This window comes from Cibotium barometz, chromosome 2, assembly GCF_041138505.1.
Source record: "Cibotium barometz isolate CiBa-2024 chromosome 2, ASM4113850v1, whole genome shotgun sequence".
Taxonomy (NCBI): Eukaryota; Viridiplantae; Streptophyta; class Polypodiopsida; order Cyatheales; family Cibotiaceae; genus Cibotium; species Cibotium barometz.
In genome coordinates, this window is record NC_141047.1 from 12,532,255 (window position 1) to 12,553,576 (window position 21,322).

At 40.1% G+C, this 21,322-nt stretch overlaps 2 protein-coding genes across 2 annotated transcripts; both read left to right on the forward strand.

The window, feature by feature from the left end:
- Positions 1 to 12,742: 12,742 nt before the first annotated feature.
- LOC147640652 (uncharacterized) lies at positions 12,743 to 15,425 on the forward strand. Its single transcript, XM_086810817.1, has 5 exons — positions 12,743 to 13,555; positions 14,060 to 14,128; positions 14,553 to 14,621; positions 14,784 to 14,852; positions 15,099 to 15,425. The coding sequence occupies exons 1-5, from the start codon at positions 12,743 to 12,745 to the stop codon at positions 15,423 to 15,425; spliced, it is 1,347 nt and encodes a 448-aa protein (XP_086666943.1).
- A 178-nt stretch (positions 15,426 to 15,603) lies between these two features.
- LOC147640653 (uncharacterized) lies at positions 15,604 to 19,151 on the forward strand. Its single transcript, XM_086810822.1, has 13 exons — positions 15,604 to 15,622; positions 15,933 to 16,036; positions 16,134 to 16,199; positions 16,448 to 16,519; positions 16,617 to 16,682; positions 16,841 to 16,909; positions 17,022 to 17,090; positions 17,274 to 17,488; positions 17,795 to 17,959; positions 18,066 to 18,203; positions 18,296 to 18,389; positions 18,488 to 18,589; positions 18,675 to 19,151. Exons 1-13 carry the CDS (start codon positions 15,604 to 15,606, stop codon positions 18,762 to 18,764), a joined length of 1,269 nt encoding a protein of 422 aa, XP_086666948.1. The 3' UTR covers positions 18,765 to 19,151.
- Positions 19,152 to 21,322: the final 2,171 nt, after the last annotated feature.

Genomic DNA, 21,322 nt, shown 5'->3' on the forward strand with positions numbered 1-21,322 from the left:
AATGCATTTTGATATTTGTTATCAAATTGGATGAGTGCGAGCTGGTAAAAGAGAAAAAAATGGAAAGGGTTACTATTACATTAATGAATCGAGCACTTGATACATCATTGACTAAAGTGCGTTCAAAGTATTTCAGTGTGTGCAATTTGAAAAACACATATGGTGGTTAGGCTCCGTTGAGGTATGCTCACATTTTGTTTCATCCTATGACTTGAGTCATTCCGTTCTTTGCTTTTTTCAATGACTAACATTTTGGTTTTGTAATCTAAGGTAAAGACAGAAGACCATGAAACACTAAACTGGGTGTTTCACAACACAGAAATACCAACAATAATCAAAAGGCAAGTGCAAGGAGAGCATCTCCATGTTGCAGGCCAAGGTGACTTTCAAGTGGAGTGGCATATGGCAGGTGATCTGAAAACCCTTAAGTGCATGTATAACATAAGTAAAGGAGGCAACTCAAAGTCTCCTTGTCTTTACTATAAAGAATCAGCTCAGGTATTGGATTCTAAATGGTGGAAGAGAGCACCTAATAGAGATAAAGTTGACCCCGATTTCAAGGCCATTCTTGACATACCATTATGTAATGTACACATATGCACATTGCATGCTTTATTTTGGATTATTGAGAAATTAGTATTTCTATATATTGGATTTGCTTGGAAACTCCGTCCTGAAAAAAAATAGAAAAGACGCTCTTCAAGCATTAGAAAAGGTGTTATCTGATTGGGTCTTCATGGAGGAGATGTTCATATAACAAAGGATTATAAAAAGTCTACTAATGGCAAGGAGGTACCTATCAAGCCATCTATTGGTGGTGTTAAGGCAAGAAGATTCTTGTCCCAGCCCATACACAGTCATAAGCAACGAAGGAAATGTAGAAGAGTTTCAAGGATTAATTATGGATTATGGAAGCAAGTCCATAATGCGGTCAAAGATAATGAGGTAGATGGGGAAGCACGAAACGTGAAAGCAGAGGTGTGGAGGTCTCTTGATCAACTGTTCATGTTCCGTGACAATGTGGCATGGAAGAAGAGTGATTGCCAAAACTTTCAAGAGGCAGCTAAACATTTCAGAAAGTCCATGAAAGACCTGTGGACAGCCTGCAACATAATGGTAGGGTTCTCTCTTTCTTTTTTTAAAATGCTTGTTCCTCTTTTCTTTGTTCACTAACTATGCATTGTTATGTCTTTGTGAAAACATCATATTATCCACAACCACATTCCCTATTTTGTCAAAAAGTATGGATGTCCTGCAATTTGGTCCACCCAAGGCATGGAAAAATCACACTATATGGCACATAATGCGTTTTTTCAAACATACACAACACTATGGAGGGAGTCATAAGAAGGAAAATAGTATGAAAGAAGTCTTCCAATGGTTTTACCGAGGCATACTACATAGGCTTCATGTTAAAAGAAAAGTTGCCAGCTCCAAAGTCAAGCTTGCTTTCATTCTAGCCCAGAAGCAAAGAAGAAGACAAATTTTAGATAATTCTAGCGCAGCAGGCAGACATATGCAATGGAGGAATTCAAAGATATTTGTAAACCATAAATGGACAAGTATACAATTATAGCAGTTTGTAAACCTTGGTGTGTTTTGAGACTCAATCAATGCTTTGGTGTTATGTTTACATGTGATCTATCAATGGGTCAGCAAGCTCATGGTTCTATTGATGCTTTCTAATATGGCAATTGAGGGGTCCCCTTTAGGGGCAAGGGACCTATTAGCAAGCATCAATAGATTCAATCAATACTACTTAATTTAGAGACTCGCCTATATTGATGATTTCCAATGTCCATTTAGTCTTTTGCTAGAAGACATCATTAAAGATAAATAAATACTTACTGAAATGGAAACAAGTAATTCACAAGGGAGAGCAATAATTTGAAAAGCAATAGCATATTTATACAAATAATACTAGACATCATAAATTTTATCGAGGCTTGCTAATATGTATTTTGAAGGGTCCCGTAAAAGGGACAAGGCCATGTTTTCAAGACATCAAAAACTTTGGTCATGCTTGCTAATATGGCCAATTAATTTTTCAATATAAAACATTATTAACAATCCATAAATACCAAACATCATTAACAAACAATGAAGGCATACAAATTAGCATGAAAATGTGATACGGGTTCTTAGGGAAAAGCAAAACAGTCTCTGCACGTTTTCATGCTAATTCCTCTATTCAACATAAATGCAGCTCGATATATTATTTCTCAAAAAAATTCATGACATTAAGGTGACAATTTTGACAAACTACACTAAGACAGAAAATTAGCATGAAAACGTGATATGGGGTCTTTAGGAAAACTAAAACTCTCTCTGCGCATTTTCATGCAAATTTTCCACCAAAGGAAGAAATAGGGACATCTGAATAAGATACACCTATTTCCTAAGAAACACATGGATCATGGATCTTGAATTTGTGACAAAAAGATTGAAAGTCTGTTCAGGGAATCATGTCTAGAGTGAGGCATAGTGGGAAGGATGAGGATGGAAGGGTGTTGGAAGGATGAGGATGGATGATGAGGAGGAGAAAGAAAGTATGTAGGGAAGTGTGGACTGAGGAGGAAGTGTGGGCTAAGGAGGGAAGAGTGAGGCGCAGGAGGGAATCCAAGAAGCATTTATAAATGGCACAAATTTCAAGGCAGTAAAGGTCACATCTAGATATGTCAGAATTCAATTTCCTAGGGTGCGTGGGTCCCACCCACATGTGTGAGATATGACTTGTACCCTCATGTGTGGTATTTATTAGAGTGTCTCCCTTCCTACTCTCCATCATCAGCATCCTCTTCATCACAGACTACACTCAGATTACAAAGGCATCACTGAGACTAAAGAGGCACCACTAAGACCACAGAGAAGCATTACTCAGACTACACAGAGGCACCACCTTCATCATCTAGCACATCCAGAGACAGCCTCCAGGTCAGTACAACTCAAACTTTCTTGTCCTGCATACTTTTAACTATTCAAGTAGACAATCTCAAGAATAGGGCTGAGGGATTGCCCTTTTGGTTATTTCCTGCTCATCATACAAATTTGCATGAAAATGTGAGGGCTGGTGTTTGCTCTTCCTTGAGTGTCATAATCGCGTTTTCATGCAAATATGCATTTTAGCCTTTTTCTTTACACACTGAGGACTTCTGAAGCATTTCATGACCTGTTCTTCCAAGTTTCGGTTTCTACAACTACAATTTTTTTTGTCTTTCCATACAGTTACAAGCACAGACCAATAGGAAAGCCAAAAGTTCTCATATTTCTTTCACACAATCCTTGATGTAGGCATGAAATAAACCCTCTTCATAATTTGCAACACCATCCTCAGGTATAAAATCTCAAGATTTGCATGTAAATGCGAGGGAGAGTGTTTGATGTTTTTGAAGTAGCATGCGTTTTCAATCAAATGTCTGTATGAAATTTTTTTGTGTCACTTTGAGGACTTTTGATGCATTCCAAAGAGTGCAATTGGCCTGTGATGCCATGCCAATAGATCCAGATTGCTGCAAAGGTCCTAAATTTAGGGAAGTTTTAAATTTGCATGAAAACGCGAGGAGAGGCCGTTTAGATTTCCATACTGCCCATATCGCGTTTTCATGCAAATAACTGTTCTTGCATTGGAATACTCTTGTTGCTGTATTTTCTCTGTTTGTTTGCAGTCTGTTGATGAGAAACCCCTCTTTGTTTATGACAGATATTATCTCTTTCTTTCTTCTATGGCTAGAACCAATTCTACAGTAAGAAAACCTGGCAAAGGCCCAAACAGGATGAGGAGGACAAACAACCAAGTAAACTTGGAGTGGAGAGCTTCCAGATCCCAGGCCTTGAAGACCGTGAAGATGCAGTGGAGACCTCGGGGATCCAAAATCTTAGTGGGGATATTGACCAAGGACAGCCTGATGATCATTTGGGATGATTTGGAACGATTATTTGTATAATATTCTTTTAATCTAGTGATGCTTATATGATTTGGGATGACTATGTATAAAATTAAAATGGAAGATGCTTTGCAAATGAATCCCTCTATCTCCATAGACTTGTCATGATATTTATAAATAGATTTAAATGTATGAAAAGAGAGAGAGAGAGAGAGAGAGAGAGAGAGAGAGAGAGAGAGAGAGAGAGAGAGACTTTGAAAGCATGTAGTAATTTGGTTTAAAATTGATCAATATATTAACAATGTCATTGTAGATCTTAACAAGTGGAGATCCTAACCAAGAGCAGCTACAAGATCATTTGGGATGATTATATGTATTAACTTCTTTGAATCTAGTACTCTATCAATCAAATGAAAGATGTTTTGCAACTGATACCCTCTATCTCCATAGACTTGACATGATATTTATAAATGTAGGAAGAGAGAGAGAGACTTTGAAAGCATGTAGACATTTGGAATAAAATTGATCACTTTATTAACAATGTCATTGTACAGATCCCAACCGGCCGAGGACCAAAAGGTCATTGACTCTTTCCTGTACTCGCTCTTCATTCGAGCTTACAAAGAATGTTGAGCAGTCCAATGTGTCTGACTGTCACAAAAAAAAAATCATTTGCAGACTCAATGCAAGAGCCTTCCCTCGCAGGACCGTCCACATCATCAATTGTTGTCTCCACAGCAACCTAGAGAGCAAGGGTTGATAAGGATTGAGAATCAATATATTATTTGACTTTCATAGCAGTGTAGAAAAACCGAACAAAATATATGTTCTTTAGTACCTCCAATGATCAGTTTAGCTGGATGTCAATAATCCCATTGGGGATATCTCCGCATTGAATTAATGAATTAAATAAACACGATAAGTTTACCTTCTTGTTGTTGAGCACGATTGCAAATCCTGCTGAAATTGTTCTGTTTGCCTCCATATGAATGTCGTGCCGCAATTGAGCAAGTGTATATTTTTATTTGACTGATATTAAACTCACCAAGTTTCCATTCTCATTCACAGTAATGTCAATTGATACATTGTCAGGAGCAAACCCGTTTAGGTCTTCATCTAACGGAACCAGTTTATTTCCAATCATCCTACTTCGTTTATAGAAAAAGATACCTGATTGAGAAAGTTGTGTTGCAGATCTACCTGGATACTGCAATTCCCCTATGGATCCATGTAAAACATCTATGAACCCTAAAATGCATTCCCCTGGTTGCCACTCCTGATAGGATGGAGGATATATATCTAAAACAAAAAACACAAACAAGTCAGTCAAATATAAAGTCAAAAACTTATGTTTAATTTCTCTAAACTCTCAAGTAAGTTATTCACAATTTGGTCTGTGGTGTGGGAAATTGTCTGGTTCATCCAATAAGACAAGTTCTCTATGCATGTACACATGTTGAATTAATATTTCCATCTTCATTTTTTTCCCATCCTTTGTTCTAAGATCCAACACTCTACCCTTCCAAGATATCAAATAGTTGTTGCCGGATCGTCTTTTCCTTCTTCTATTAGGCTGCATTAGCACCTAACTTCCTTTTGATACACTCAATGTTTGTCAATGACCTTCAGTAGTAGATGTGTTGGCAATTTCTATAGCAAAAATTGAAGACCAAGGCCGGCAAGGTGAATGGGTGACGTTGGTATCTCTATCTTTGTTGATTTGATCTACACAACATTTTTAAAAAAAATCAAAAGCACGCTTCTTCCAAACCTGTCGAACACAATCCAATCTAAAACCTGAGCATCACAAAAATCAAAAGCAGGTACCTTTTACAAAACAATACAATTTAAAATGGAAGCGCTTATAAAATGAAAGAAACATTTTGGCGAAGCAAAGTGCTCATGTTTATACTTTGGTTGTAGATACCTGCCTGAACCCATCATTTCGTATAAGGATATGCAGCACAGTTGCACTATCGTGTCGGCACTCAAAGTTTACATGCGAGTGGATCTGATTCAAAGATTGAACATTGAAAATAATTAAAAACCGTATAGATAAAAATAAAGAAATACAAGCATGAGAATCATTTTGGCAAAGAATGCAAACTTTTATCCTTGAATGTTTCATATTGGAGGGCTGGCTATGCCTCTAGGTACAAGATGAAGGTTGGAAGAGAGCGAGTGAGAGAGAAAGGGAGGGAGGAAGGGCGTCGGAAGACTAGTTTGGGATGGGAGACTAGTTTGGGAGGGAAACCTAGTTTTAGTAAGTAGTTTTTTTTGAAAAAGACATCAATGTCAGACTCAAAATCGTGATAGTATCTTTAGTTTTTTTTTTTAAAGACCTTGTCAGACTCAAAATCGTTATAGTATCTTGAACATTAACTATGGCACGCTTCTACGAACATAAAGTACTATTTGTTTTTCCTATTTTCACTTGTTTTTGGTGAAATTTCAACGTTACGTGGGCTTTCTCCTCATTGGTTGAGAGACTATTTTTCCAAATCCTAAAAGGCCCCAAAATGAGCTCCCTTTTTTCCTAATGCATCACTGAAATTTTCAAAATGAGTGAAAACTTCACTCTTATCCTTCATGAAATGCATCCACACTTTCCTTGTGTGGTCATCAATGAATGTTACATAGTACTTGCAGCCACCCACACAGACATAGTCTTTGCAGGATCCCATAAATCTAAATGCACAACATCTAGTACATTCCTGCTCACATTCCTATCATGTGGAAATACATGATTTGCATGCTTCTTCCCAAATTGACATGCTTCACAAATCTTTTACATACCATCAACTTTAAACTTAGGCAGCCCTGTCACAATTTCCTTGGTGTATATAGACTTCATTCTCTACACATTTTCATGACCAATTATTTTATGCCAAATGTATGTATCTGAAAGAACTCCTCATCCATTTGCAAACATTGCAGAACTCACTTCAGGCATATTTACATTCAGTGTAAACACTCTACCCACTTTGTTCCTTTTTGCAACAAACCTACACTTATCTTTGAAGTCTTCTACATATAACAACCATCAGGGTTAAACAACACCTATGCAAACCCTGCTCAATCGTCTGGCCAACAAAAACCAGATTCTTTATAATGTTTGAAACATGAAGTACATCTACAAGGTACTTCACCTTACCATCCTACATAGACAATGGCACATCTCCAATATAAGCAATCGGATGAGTAGTGTTGTCCCTTGTTTCAACAAAACATGGTCTTTCAAGACTCTTCATTTCCTTGAACCACTCACCATGCCTTGTCATGTGGTTCAAAGCACCTGAATAAACATACCATACATCATCTTTACATGATGCTACATCATTCTCAAACACATCATTAACTACATGTTGCATAACAAACAACCTCTCATTATCACGTCATTATTTCTTCTAGAGGATGCATAGTTATTTTGTTGTACTTTTCCATTTCGCATGTCATTCTTCTTCTTACAGGAATCTGCCACATGTCCAGGCTTACAAAGTAAAAACAGTCTCATGTATCATTATGCTGCCTTTGCCAATTACCATGACCTCTTTGACTCCCTTTGCCTCTAAACTAGCCTCTTCCACCTATGAGTTATTGTTGTGAATCCTGGGACTATTGATGTTGTGCTGACCATAATTCTGATTACATGTTCAACCACCACCTTGGCCACGGCGTCGTCATCTACCTGCACTTATGTGTAGAAGGCATGTTTCTCCGGAGAACTGCCTTTGTTTTGTGAAGATTGGTCTTCATCTAAACTCTTTTCTTCAATGATCAGCATTGACACCAAATATTTAAAGTTGGGAATGTTCTCCCGAGTATGAATAGACATCTTCAATGCCTTGTATTGTGGCTCGAGACCATGTAGACATACTTCCACCTTATCATCATCATCAAGAGAAACACCAATAAATGTAAGGGATTCCACAATGCCCTTAATCTTCAAGGCATAATCATTCACAGACATATTTTTCTTCTCCACCATATGAAACCCATTCTTCAACTGAATCTTTCATGCCTTAATGCTAGTTTCATACAGCTTCACCAAGGTGTCCCATGCCTCCTTGGGTGTTGAAATCTAGTCTAAAAAGGGAGGAGCTAATCAAAATGTTTAGTACTAAGTGAACAATCTAAAAAGGATCTCTAAGTTGATGATAATGTATTTTTGTTTGAAAAATGTCCTCGGTTTTTCTAGTATAAAATGTCATTGATATCATGGTTCTATCAACTCTATACAAAGGTCTATATACTTTTTTTTATATGTCTTTGTAGGATAATCAAATATGGTTGTATTACAATGCTTTTAATGGAAATGATAAAATTATTTTTTTTCATGTTAATGTTAATGGTGGTTGAAATATCTTTATTTATTATTTGAAGTTTTTTAAATGTTGATGTCAACATTCCATTTTAGATATTATCAATTGTTGGAATATATTTTCTTAAATATAGCATTTATCCCTTAAATTACTTTTCTTACACAAAGCACTTATCCATGCAATTAATTTTCTAACTTTAGGCAATATCCATGCAAATCACTTTTTGCTTTTGGCATTTTTTATCTATATATATGACCCTTTGGCTCTTACTCTAACCCTCACTCTCATATCTCAATTTCTCCCTCTCTCTCTCACTATCATTCTCTCCCTCCCTATTTATCCTTCTCTCTCTCTCTCTCTCTCTCTCTCTCTCTCTCTCACCATAATTCTCTACCTCACCTACCCTTATTATCACCCTCAACCTCTCCCTTATTCTCTATGTTTTTTTTGACTCATCATGTCTTCATCAAATGCCCCAAACTCTACTCTCAAGGATACCCTTGAAGCTATTTGTTGGTGGCAAGGGTTTCTGTAAGAAGAAAAATATCAAGATTAGAATCGCCATCGGCACTTGGCAGAGATATAGCTACATTATATATATATATATACATATACATATATATATACATATACATATATATATATACACATATACATATATATATATATATAGAGAGAGAGAGAGATAGAGAGAGAGAAGAGAGAGAAAGTAAGACGAGGTGAAAGAGAGAGAGAGAGAGAGAGAGAGAGAGAGAGAGAGAGAGAGGGTGAGAGAGTGAGAGGAGGAGGATGGGAGAGTGAGAGGAGAAGGGTGGAAGAGAGAGTGAGATAGAGAGAGAGTGGGGGATGAGGGAGAGAGAAGGGTAGAGAGACAGGGAAGGAGAGAGAGTACAAGGGAGGGTGGGACAAGGAGAGAGAGAGAGTAAGAGTGAGTGAGAGGGAAGGAGAGATTATGCATAGGGAGGGTGGGAGAGGGAGAGGGCAAGGAAGAAGTGAGGGGAGAGGGAGAAGGAGAGAGAGAGGGAAAAGGGTGGGAGAGAGATAGAGAGAGAGAGAGAAGAGGGTAAGAGAAGGGGAGAGAGAGAGAGAGAGGGAAGGAAAGAGAGTGAGAGGAAGGGTGAGCTAGGGAGAGAGAGTCAGAGAGAGGAAAGGAGAGATTGTGCAGAGAGAGAGAGAGAGAGAGAGAGAGAGAGAGAGAGAGAGAAGAGAGAAAAAGAGGGGGGAGAGAGAGAGAGAGAGAGAGAGAGAGAGAGAGAGAGAGAGAGGGAAGAGGATGGGAGAAGGGGAGAGATCTAGGGAAGGAGAGAGAGTGAGAGAGGGAAGGAGAGAGAGAGTGAGAGAGAGGGTGAGAAAGAGAGAGAGATTGAAAGAGAGGGAAGGAGTGCTTATGCATAGGGAGGGTGGGAGAGGGAGAGGGAGAGAGAGATGGTAGGGAAGAAGAGATAGAACATGGTGGGAGAGATAGAGTGAGAGGGAGAGACAAAGGGAAGAGGCTGGGACGGTGAGAGTGAGAGAGAGAGGGTGGGAAGAGGGACAAAGGAAGAGAGAGGGAGGGTGGGAAAGGGAGAAAGAGAGAGGCTAGGAGAGGGAGAGAGAAAGAAAGAAAGGGAAGAGGGTGTGGGGGAGAGAGGGAGAGAGAGAGAGAGAGAGAGAGAGAGAGAGAAGGGACGAGCTAAGTTGGGCTAGAGGGGAGAAAGTGGGTTGGACTGAGAGGTGGTGGTGGAGGTAGTAGGAGGACATGGGGGGAGGTAGTTGTGGGGACTGGAGAGACAATGGCCACATTTTTAAGAGAAAAGAGTAACCAGCGAAATCTCCACCAAGGTCCCTAAAAAAACACACTCCATGTGTGTAGTTCATGTAAACCTACACACATGCACATATGTAGTTCTTATAGAAAGTCTACACACTTGCATGTAAGTTTTATTCATGACATCATTCAAATGAATACACTCTTTGTGAATCAAACCCATTTAGTTTTAAAATAACTTGTGAAAGGATAGTTAAACCACTTAAATAAAAGTCTAACTCGCGAATGCAAAATACTCAATCATGGTTCCACCTTATAAAAATATATGATAAATAGAGATATGGAGTCCAATCAAGAGGGTGATCAGTCAAAACAATGGCCAAGTGAGAAAGTCATGACAATAATTCCAAGCTAATCAAGTATATGAGTCGCATCAAAGATAATTATTCTCTAAAGCAAATTACATATACAACAAAAATAAATTTGATGTAATTAACTCTACAACAAAGTAGGTGGAGGTGGAATTTTAAAAATGTAATGTAATCTAGATGAAAACACAATACATATATTGGTCTCGTGCAAAACACCCTAGGAAGTTTGCTAATGTTTAAAACTAAGAAGTTAACACTAAGGAGATGCATTCCTTACACCATGTTAAAGGTAAGGCTTGAAGCTATGTCTAATAGTATAAAGATTCCATTTTCTCTTGAATAGTTCTGTGTAGACACTTTTACATATCTTGGAAGTTTGAGTACTAGTTCAGTATTTATTTCCAAACTTTACGTAATATCTAAATACTTGTTTGAAAAATTACATATATAGAAGTAAATGATGGTTGAAAATAGAGGGTATGTTGACATTCAAGCAAAATGGAGAAAACAAGATTTATTATTGTCAGTGTCCTTGGAGTAATCTTCAACGAAGGGGATTTTTCCCTTATAAGAAAGGTCAATGAATGTTATGGCTTTTACACCAAGGGCAGTATGTTGAAATATGCAATGTATATGTGCCCTCCCAATCAACAAAGGTGAACTAGCAAGTGGGGAAACCCGTAATAATGTTAATGCCCATGAAGTTTTAAAGAATGGGGGGTCCTTGGAGTACTATTCATCATTTATAAGGAAGCCAAATGAAAGCTATGGCTATTAAATCAGGTCTAGTGTTTCAAAGATTCATTCATGTACCCTATTAAGAAAGGTGAACCAGCAAGCGAAGTAGTTTATAGGAAATGATTTAACAGAAAAATTCAAAATCAGTAAAATCAAAGTTTTTAGCATTTTAAAAACTTTATCAAGCCATTTTTGTGATAAAAAACACCATGTCCTTCGTAGTAGAATCTCATTGGTTATAAAAATTCACTTGCTTTAAAAATAAAAATTTACCTCGAGTGAGGAGATGATGGGATATCAACAATGTATAATTTAAAAATCTCAAGTGAATGAGAGAATGACATGTCAGTAATTACAGAATTTGAGAAATCTCAATAGAATGAACAAGTGACACCTCGTCATTTCTTGGAATTTAATAATCAATAAGGTCATGACACATCATCAAAACATAGATTTTTTTAAAAGAATAGATCATAATGGCCAAGAAAAGCCCTCGAGAAGCTTTTCCTTGTCAAAAGATGCCAATGGCTTCTGAGACCGATTGGTTTGTCGCCATTGGTTGGTTACTATATGTTCCTCTCAAGAAAAGCTTCCCAAGGACCGTTCCCTAGCCCTTCAAGGGACAAAAGTGAAATGTTTTAAATTAAGTTATAATTTCACATTTTCGTGATTTGTAGTCAAGCTTACTTTTTGATGGACATGTTGCACGTAAAATAGAGTCACTTATTTTGAGTGACTATTAAAAATAAAGCAAATTATGAAAAAATGAGTATAATTTCTACCAAACCTGTTTGGAGGGTAACCAAACCCATCAAAAATCATACTGTTTTTGGGTACGAAATCAATATATTGCCAAAAGAAAAGATAATTGTACATAAGTATAGACCCAAGTTCAAAACCCAGTTACAACCATAGAGGTAAACCCAAAAAGAGATGATACCAAACATAAGCACTGACAAAGTGACAAAACCCCATCGATTACATATGTTTGAGGAGGTTAACCAAAATGACTACCCAATTATAAAGGTAGGTTAACCCATCAAAAATCATATTGTTGAGGAGGTTAACCAAAATGACTGCCCAACTATAAAGGTACGTTAACCCATCAAAAATCAATTATAAAGGTAGGTTAACCCCCTCAACACTAAAGGGCACGGGACACTGGGGAAGCCAAAGATTTGGGATCGAGGGTGGGAAAGTGGGGGGACGCTGGCGGCTTCAATCTGGGCCGTCGGATGCAGTGAACTCGGGTAGCAACTGGTGAACTCGGGTTTCGGCTGAGCTGGCGCCCCAAATCGAAATTTAAAATAAACTCAGCCGCCACGTTGGCTTGACGTGGAGGGCAGGCTTCTCCAGCGTGGCTTGCAAAAGGGCGCCACGGGGGAAAGCCGTGCATGCAGGGGTACCCGTATACCAGAAAGATCTCAGAGATTTGATTTTGCCCAGGCTTCTCTCTGCGTTTTTCTCTACACGCTTTGCTGCGATTGCAGGCTTGGCTCCGCGAGACGACGCTGTGCTTTTGCATGGGTGATCTTCTAAGCTAGAATCAAAGGCTCTTCATCAAGCTAGCCATCAAGCTGTAAAGGTTTTTCCTGCTTGTTGGTATTGCAACAAGCACCCAGCAACGCCTTCTAAGGTGTATGGTTCTTCATCAAGCCTGCAACACAATTTTATAGAAGCATGGCACCAAGTGCAAGCCGAGTGCATAGGAGGAAGAAGGCTGCCATAGGAAGGAAAACAGGTGGCAACGAAGGTCAAGCAATGGAGTTTCTAGAGTCTACACAACTTGACAAACGAAGAAGTCCTCGACTAAAGGAAAAGCAAGCATCACCGCAATCGCCCTCCCCACAAAACTTGGATGCTGCATCAGGGGAAATCTTGCCCCCACATAGCCTCAATAAGAGGCCCAAAAAAAAGTTGGAAACCATGCTCATGAAGCCTACAACCTCAATGCAGGAAAACGCGGGCCCATCTAATGTTAAAGGGGAAGGGATGGCTGAGGGGACAGATCAGATTTTGCCATATGCCATTGTACGATTGCCAGATGGGAGGGTTGGGCGCCAATGTCGTGCAAGTGACACTTGCCCCCTTGCTAAATCTTTCATAGAAAAGAGAAAGAGTATGATTGGGCACTTAAAGCTTGCTCATGGGTTAGATGTTGATATTCCCAAGCTGCCACTTGGTCGTCCTCCGAAGAGCAACTTAGTAGCTCGTGCTTTCCCACACCCGTATGCTCAGAGGTGGAAGAGACAGGCATACGAAAGATCGCAAGATAAAGAAAGAAAGTTTCAGATCAATCGACAAAAGTATGAGCATTCTCAATACATGCAGGCTGAGCGCGCATGGGATAACCTTTGTAGTCAGTTCAAGAACAAATCAAAAGAGGACTTCATAGCAAGCTGGGTGAAAGATAAGATGGACAAGTACATGTCAACAGCAGAGGCTCGAGTTGCCAAAATCCAGGCTCGGATAGATGAGAATATCTCCAAAGAGGTAAGCTTTGCTGCATCTAGAAGCTAAAAGGTTTAATTTTGAAGTGTTTTCATCTCATGAAGATGTGTTTTCAACTAAAGGATACCCATCATGTGTGCCCTTCTCGCTCTACTCTCAAGGATGCATTTATTAAATGCTTGCGTTAGGCCTTATGGTTAGTTATGGATGGGCCTGGGGGTGGAGAGCTATCACCAAGGAGTTGGTTTCCCCTTTTTGAGTCTCCTAGATGTACTTAAGAGAAGTTAATGCCCTGATTTTTTTAGGTTCTTGAATTAGATTACAATTTATATGTATTCTTGGTCATATACACGGTCGAAGTCTATGGCTATTTCCCAAGTTCACATACAACACGCATGGTCTCCTTGCTGCAGGCCAAGTTTATTCACCACATGTCAACTTCACTTCTTACATTTTTGAGATCACTTGGCATGGCTGTATTTGCAGGATTTCGTAACCCATGAGGTTGTTGGGCTTACAACTATGGATGGCTATTATTTATTGCAGGATTTTGGAACCCATGAGGGTGTTGGGCCGTGTGCGGATACAACAAAGAAGCACAACACTAAGAAGAACGTAAGCTTTGTCATATTTTTCATTCATCCCCTCGTTCTGATTCATATCTCTATTTCACTAACATGGCTGCCTTGAAAGTGCCTAGCCATTCTCTCACGGTCTTCCCCTACAATATGTTCAAGTCCTTTTCCATTGCCTAATTTCCATGGTCTACTCGCAGCATGCCAAGTTTATTAACCTGATGCAGGTTTACTTGTTGCATGCAGAGTTCACTCACAGCTTGCTAAGTTTATTAACTAGATGCATGTTTTCTTGTTCAATGCAAAGTTCACTCACAGCTTGCCAAGTTCTCTCCCTGCAGCACTAACATGACTCCATAGTTGCATGCAAGGGTTGGTAAGCAAATTGCAATGAATGCACATGCAATGTGTCTACTAGTCATTGCCCAAGTTGACATACACCTCACACCTTTTGTTTGTTGCAGGATTCTGGAACCCATGAGAGTGTTGGACCATGCACGAATACAAGAAAGAAGGACAACACTCAAAAGAACGTAAGCTTTCCAATATCCTTCACTCATCCCCTCGTTTTGAGTCATGTTTGTGATGTTGAAAGTGCCTAGCGATGCTCATGTGGGCTTCTTGGCATAAGTAAGTATGCGAATTCACGAGTGCAAAGATTGTTTGTAACTATGCATGGATATTATTTGTTGCAGGATTCTGAAACCCATGAGAGTGTTGGGCCATGTGTGGATACAAAAAAGGAGGACAACACTAAAAACAATGTAAGCTTTCAAAGTTTGCTAAGTTCTCTCTCTACATCACTAACATGGCTCCATAGTTGCATGCAAGGGTTGGTGAATAGTTTGCATGCAATCAATGCACGTGTAATGTGTCTACTAGCTCACACCTTGCTAATTTCATTCACATCATGCCAAGTTTATTCACATCATGCCAAGTTTCTTTGCTGCTGCCAAGTTCACATACAACTCACATGCCCTATAGTTTGAGATCATTTGGGCATGCTGCAGGATTCTGGAACACATGAGGGTGTTGGGTCACGTGTGGATACAGAAAAGAACACCACCACTAAGAATGTAAGCCTTCTAATCTTGCTAAGTTCTCTATCTACTTCATTAACATGGCTCCATGGTTGCATGCAACGGTTGGTGAACAGTTTGCATGCAATCAATGCACGTGCAATGTTTCTACTAGCTCACAACATTATCGTCTTCCTTAGTGTCCTCACACTTATCCCTTCCTTGCTAGTTCATTCACATCATGCCAAGTTCATTCACATCATGCCAAGTTTCTTTGGTACTGCCAAGTTCACATACAAATCACTACATGCCCTTTAGTTTGAGAACAACACTAAGAAGAACGTAAGTCTTCTAATCTAACATGGCTTCATAGTTGCATGTAAGGGTCGGTGAACAGTTGGCAATGTGTCTACTAGCCATTGTCCACGACTCACACCTTGCCAAGTTCATTCACATCATGCCAAGTTCATTCACATCATGCCAAGTTTCTTTGCTGATGTCAAGTTCCGAGTCATGTTTGTGGTGCAAAGATTGCATACAACTATGCATGGCTATTGCATGGAGGGTGTTGGGCTATGCATGGATACAAAAAAGAACAACACTAAGATTAACGTAAGCTTACATTCTTCTTAGTTTGCTGCCAAGTTTGCTTACATTCAATCTTAGTGTTGTGTAGTTGTTGCATGCAAAGTTTAGTCACAGCTTACCAAGTTTATTAGCTTGATGCATGTTTTCTTGTTGCATGCAAAGTTCACTCATAGCTTGTCAAGTTTCTTTGCTGTTGCCAAGTTCACAAGTTCACTCACTACATGCGTGGCCTTTGAGATCATTTGGCCCATGCTTCTTGTTTGCCGCAGGATTTTGATTCCGAAACCCATGAGGTTGGGCCATGCACGAATACAAGAAAGAAGAGTAACACTCAAAATAAGGTAAGATTTCTAATCTCCTTCACTTATCCCCTCGTTTCGAGTCATGTTTGTGGTGCAAAGATTGCATACAACTATGCATGGCTATTACTTGCTGCAGGATTCTGGAACCGGTGAGGGTGTTGGGCCATGTGTGGATATAAAAAAGAAGAATACTAAGAAGAACGTAAGCTTACATTCTTCTTAGTTTGCTGCCAAGTTTGCTTACATTCAATCTTAGTGTTGTCTAGTTGTTGCATGCAAAGTTCAGTCATCACAGCTTACCAAGTTTATTAACTTGATGCATGTTTTCTTGCTGCATGCAAAGTTCACTCATAGCTTGTCAAGTTTCTTTGCTGTTGCCAAGTTCACAAGTTCACTCACTACATGCCCACACTTTGAGATCATTTGGCCCATGCTTCTTGTTTGCTGCAGGATTTTGATTCCGGAACCCATGAGGTTGGGCCATGCACGAATACAAGAAAGAAGAGTAACACTCAAAATAAGGTAAGATTTCTAATCTCCTTCACTTATCCCCTCATTTCGAGTCATGTTTGTGGTGCAAAGATTGCATACAACTATGCATGGCTATTACTTGCTGCAGGATTCTGGAACCGGTGAGGGTGTTGGGCCATGTGTGGATATAAAAAAGAAGAACACTAAGAAGAACGTAAGCTTTCTAATATTTTTCATTCATCTCCTTGCTCTGAGTCACATCATCTTGGTTTCCCACTAGTTTGTTCAAGTCCTTGCCGCTGCCTAACATGGCTCCATACACCTCACACTTTGAGATCGTTTGGGCCATGGCCATCTTCTTGTTTGTTGCAGGATTCCGGAACCCATGAGAGTGTTAGGCCATGCGTGAATACAAGAAAGAAGGACAACACTCAAAAGAACGTAAGAGATTCTAATATCCTTTATGCCGAGTTGTTAAAGCTTTTCATGTTCTTCTACATTGTTGGTTCACTCTTCTCTTTACTTGCATGGGCCCTGTTCTTGTTTGTTGCAGGATTCCGGAGCCCATGAGGGTGTTGGGCCATGCGTGAATACAAGAAAGAAGGACAACACTCAAAAGAACGTAAGAGATTCCAATATCCTTTATGCCGAGTTGTTAAAGCTTTTCATGTTGCTGCCTACATTGTTAGTTCACTCTTCTCTTTACTTGCATGGGCCAGGTAAGTGCAGCTAATTCAACCCTGGAGTTTGTTATGTCCTAAAGGGACTCAATGGGTGAATGCATTGTTTTCTTGCCATTGTGTAGGTGTTTGAGGTTTCAAGGAAAAAGTTGCCTATTAGGACTTCTCGTGCAAAGCAAAGTAGCAATGAAGAAACACCGATTATTGTATCATCGCCGACTTTTTCTGAAGCATACAACAATATGGAATTTATATTCGAGATCTCCAACAAAAAGGTTATTGTTACAGAGAAAGGGGAGGGGAGGTTGGTAGCAACAAGGGGCAATGTTGCGAGATCTAGGTAAGAGGCTCTACACGATTGACAGTTTATCAAAACCATGTATTGTCATGATAGTCTCAGCTTGTGTGGTTTGCTGCATTTTTTTTTGTTTGGCTTTTGCCTTGCAGGTTAGCTTCGGGGCTGACATTGACTTTGTTTCCATGAGATCCAAAACCTTTGTGCGCGTAGATGATAGCTTTTTGAGGGAAATGTTTGTTAATGAGGCATCCACTAGGACCATGACCTTGTTTGGGATGTAAGTGTATCACTTTAAACATTTTAGTGCACTTACATGGATGCACTTTCATTCCCTCCTTGCATGCACAGGTTGATGGAGAACAAGTTGCCATTGGACATTCTTGAGAAGGTGTTTTGGGCTGATTCTTTGTGGTATTCTATGTCACGTAAGTGCGTGGAGAATTTCCTCACCCGCTTCTTCGAGAAAATGGATATGTCAGCCATTCAATTATGTTTCTTTCCCGTTGTATGCAGGTGTGTGTGGTCACTTCATTGGTAAAGAATTTTGGCTATGCTTTTTTACATACCACTTGGCACTCAAATTTGTGCGCTTTTAATGGCTGGCTATTGTGTGCAATAGGAATCATTGGTCCCTCTTTACCCTGTATGTTAACAAGAACGAGGAGGTGCCCCTTTTAAAAGGGAACAAAAGCTATTTGTTATACATGGATTCATTGGGACTAATAAATCCAGAGGAGTGCTTGGATAGTTTGTTCATGTAAATTGAAATTCTCTTCCATGTTGGTTTTGTTCATGTATACTCATACAATGCATGACACATGACATGGTTCTGGTTTGGATTGATTACAGTGCTCTAAAATGCTTGGCACCGCATGTGGCTGATTCAACCCTTCAAGGTGCTTTGTTCAACCCCGAGACAGAGCTGAAACTAAAAATCGTTAAGGTGAAGGTGACGTTGATTTGTTGGTAGCAGCGAGTTGAATTTGTTATGAATGTTCTACATGCTGAATGTTGGTGTTACATGTGCATCATTTGGGGCAGGTACCGCAACAGGACAATAGCACAGATTGTGGCTTCTATGTGATGGCGTTTATGAGATACCTCATTGCCGGTATATTGCAAAACAATGTAGACAAGAATTGGGTGGGTGCTTGCTTCGTGTTACGTCTTTGCTGCTTCAAGAAGAACATGCAAGCTCATTTACGCTTACAGCTTTGCTTTTTTTCAGCTCACAGATCAGTGGTTTCAACATGAAGATGTATGCACGCTTAGGATGGAGCTTCACACATGGTGCATGAGTGTTTTGGAAGAATTGTGACACGTCTACTGTCTTGAGCAGCAGTGACATCCGAGCAAGAAGCATGTAGATGCAGGACCAGCCATGTGATTTTGGAGCACTGTAGGAGCGACAACCTCGCACCAGCGATGTGATTTTGGAGCAGTGTAACATGGCTTATCGGTGGGTGGCAAACTTATGACGCGGAGTCCTGCACGAGCGACAAGCATGTAGATGCTTTTTGGAGCAGCAACCTCTATTTTTGGCACCAGCTATGCGATTTTGAAGCGGTGTTTTTGGCTTGTCGTGGGCAACACACTTCTTATGAACATCTTTATAAACATATTTGGCATCTAAGGATGTTTTGTATCAGCCAATTCACATGAAATACATGATATTTTTTAGCTTCTCAATATAATTTGTTTTGGTTCCGATGTAAATTGTCTATCAACAAATATGCTTCCGTTGGTTCCTTTTTCAACTTTGCTATTTGGTGTTTAGTTTAGTTCCGCAACATGATGGTTCTTGTTGATGCTCTTGAACTGGAAGCTCTTCATGTTGAATTTGAATCAGATTCTCCGCTGCTCTAGATAAGCCCCATATCTTGGCCCAAGTAGCGAGAAGATCGAGTATAATGACACTCCAACATGCATTGTAAGGAGCCAAAGTGCTTCCACGTTTTGGATATGGTCTCTGTTTGTAGATTGTGTGGGACGTGTAAACTCTCAAGCTAGTCCTGGTGCACATAGAGAGAGAGAGAGAGAGAGAGAGAGAGAGAGAGATATAGAGAGAGATCTTGCTCTACCGATGCAGCCATAAAAGTATATGATGAGAGAGAGAGAGAGAGAGAGAGAGAGAGAGAGAGATCTTGCTCTACCGATGCAGCCATAAAAGTATATGATCACTTTTTTACCTTCTAATATCAAGCTATTAGTAAAATGATCTTAATCTTTTTATAGTATTGAAAGTGTTCATAATTTGGGTGACAAAAAGATTAACATGTTCATTGCATTCAAACTATAAAGCTTGATTGAGAATTGTGCCTGGCTGGTAGAAAGGCGGCTTACGCACCAGCAATGATGAGGTTTCTCATGACCCTAGACATTGACGGATCTGACCATCCCCTACAATAGCATAACAACTGAACAGTTGGAACTACTACCTCTTGACATGTCAGTCATGAAATGAGTTGATGTGACAGATCAATACAGTGACCATGCGACATATAATACAGTGACTCATACGCCAAGCATAAAAGTTTCATAGCTGATTATCAAAACTCCCTCTTCCATCCGCCCTCTCCCAACGAGAACCAGGCCTCCCGCTCTTGATCCCACCTGTTGCAAATAAACTGACTTCTGCTCTTGGGACCAAATAACTTCTCTAGTTAGGTCAAAAGTTGGAATCCCATCAGCAAGTTTAGCAGAAGGGAACGTCGTGTGCATGCACATGGACATGCTAATCCCTATGCTTATCCTTGATTTGCAGCAGCAGATAAAAGACTTGATTCTAGAGCTTCATTAGCTGTCATAGGCATGGAAGGTATTGTGGTGGACCAGGTCTCTGTCGGCCAGCAGATGGAACATTGACATGATGGGATACCACCGGAGATTATTGCTAGTATCACGTCGTTGCATATCCGGAAGACTAGATGCTCAGAGGCCTTTAAGGGTATTTGTTTATGACACTCAGTGTATTTGCAGTATATGGAGTGACATCGTTTATACTCTTTTGGCCACCTGGGCCCGTATACAGGGACATGGTGTCACGTGCACCCCGCACTTGGGTGGCATGGTGACATGACAGTTCCAGAAATTGCATGTTTTGGTTAGTGATGTGAACTGTGCATTTTGTGATCTCCAGTCCAGGGACAAGTCGCCACTTGCCATCAGGGTAGGCCAGGCTAAGTACATGCAGTAACCGCGCACAGTTGTTAGCCCACTTGGAGTTGATGCATGTAGAATGTTTAGGATGCTTATTATGTAGAATGTTTAGGATGCTTATTAGGCAAGTGCCATGCACCAGACACAGGTAAATGGGCCACAGGCAATCACAGCTGGGCAGCCCATCTGGGACAGATTTGGAGGTGTTTGGACAGGTCTGGAGCAGTCGGGCAGGTCGTACAGCAGGGAAACCAGGCGGACCAGCAGAAGGGGCAGAAAATTTACCTATTTAAAGGCCACACCTCTTCTCAACCAAGGCATCTGATTCTTAGCTTGGAGACAGGTCCAGAGAGCAATAGCAGCAACATCTAGCATGGCATCATCCAAGACATCAGGGCTCTTCTTTAAGGTAGATGGCATTTGTCTCAGATCTGACAAAACAGGGTATTGCAAAGCCCTGCTCAGCAGGCATTGTTCCGCTAAGGACCTGTTTGAACTTTGGAGCATCCTATTTTTTAGTGACTAGTCTAGGTATACATGCTTATTTTCAGCTCGGCAGGGAGGAAGTTATCTCAGGTCAAGGATATTTCAGCTTCATAATAAAGCTCCATACAATGAAAGGTGGGGGCCCTTCAGCGGGTATTGGGACCCAATGTTGTCTGGTTTTTACACACCACAGTATGCACAATCCAGCTATGTATGTATAATGCTTCCACA

Coding starts and splice junctions, on each gene's coding strand:
- LOC147640653 (XM_086810822.1), top strand. Junction 17,960..18,065: donor TTCTTTCCCGTTGTATGCAG/GTGTGTGTGGTC, acceptor TGTGTGCAATAG/GAATCATTGGTCCCTCTTTA. Junction 18,204..18,295: donor TGCTTGGATAGTTTGTTCAT/GTAAATTGAAAT, acceptor GATTGATTACAG/TGCTCTAAAATGCTTGGCAC.
- LOC147640652 (XM_086810817.1), top strand. CDS start 12,743: ATGGCACCAAGTGCAAGCCGAGTGCATAGGAGGAAGAAGGCTGCCATA. Junction 14,129..14,552: donor AGCACAACACTAAGAAGAAC/GTAAGCTTTGTC, acceptor TGTTTGTTGCAG/GATTCTGGAACCCATGAGAG. Junction 14,622..14,783: donor AGGACAACACTCAAAAGAAC/GTAAGCTTTCCA, acceptor TATTTGTTGCAG/GATTCTGAAACCCATGAGAG.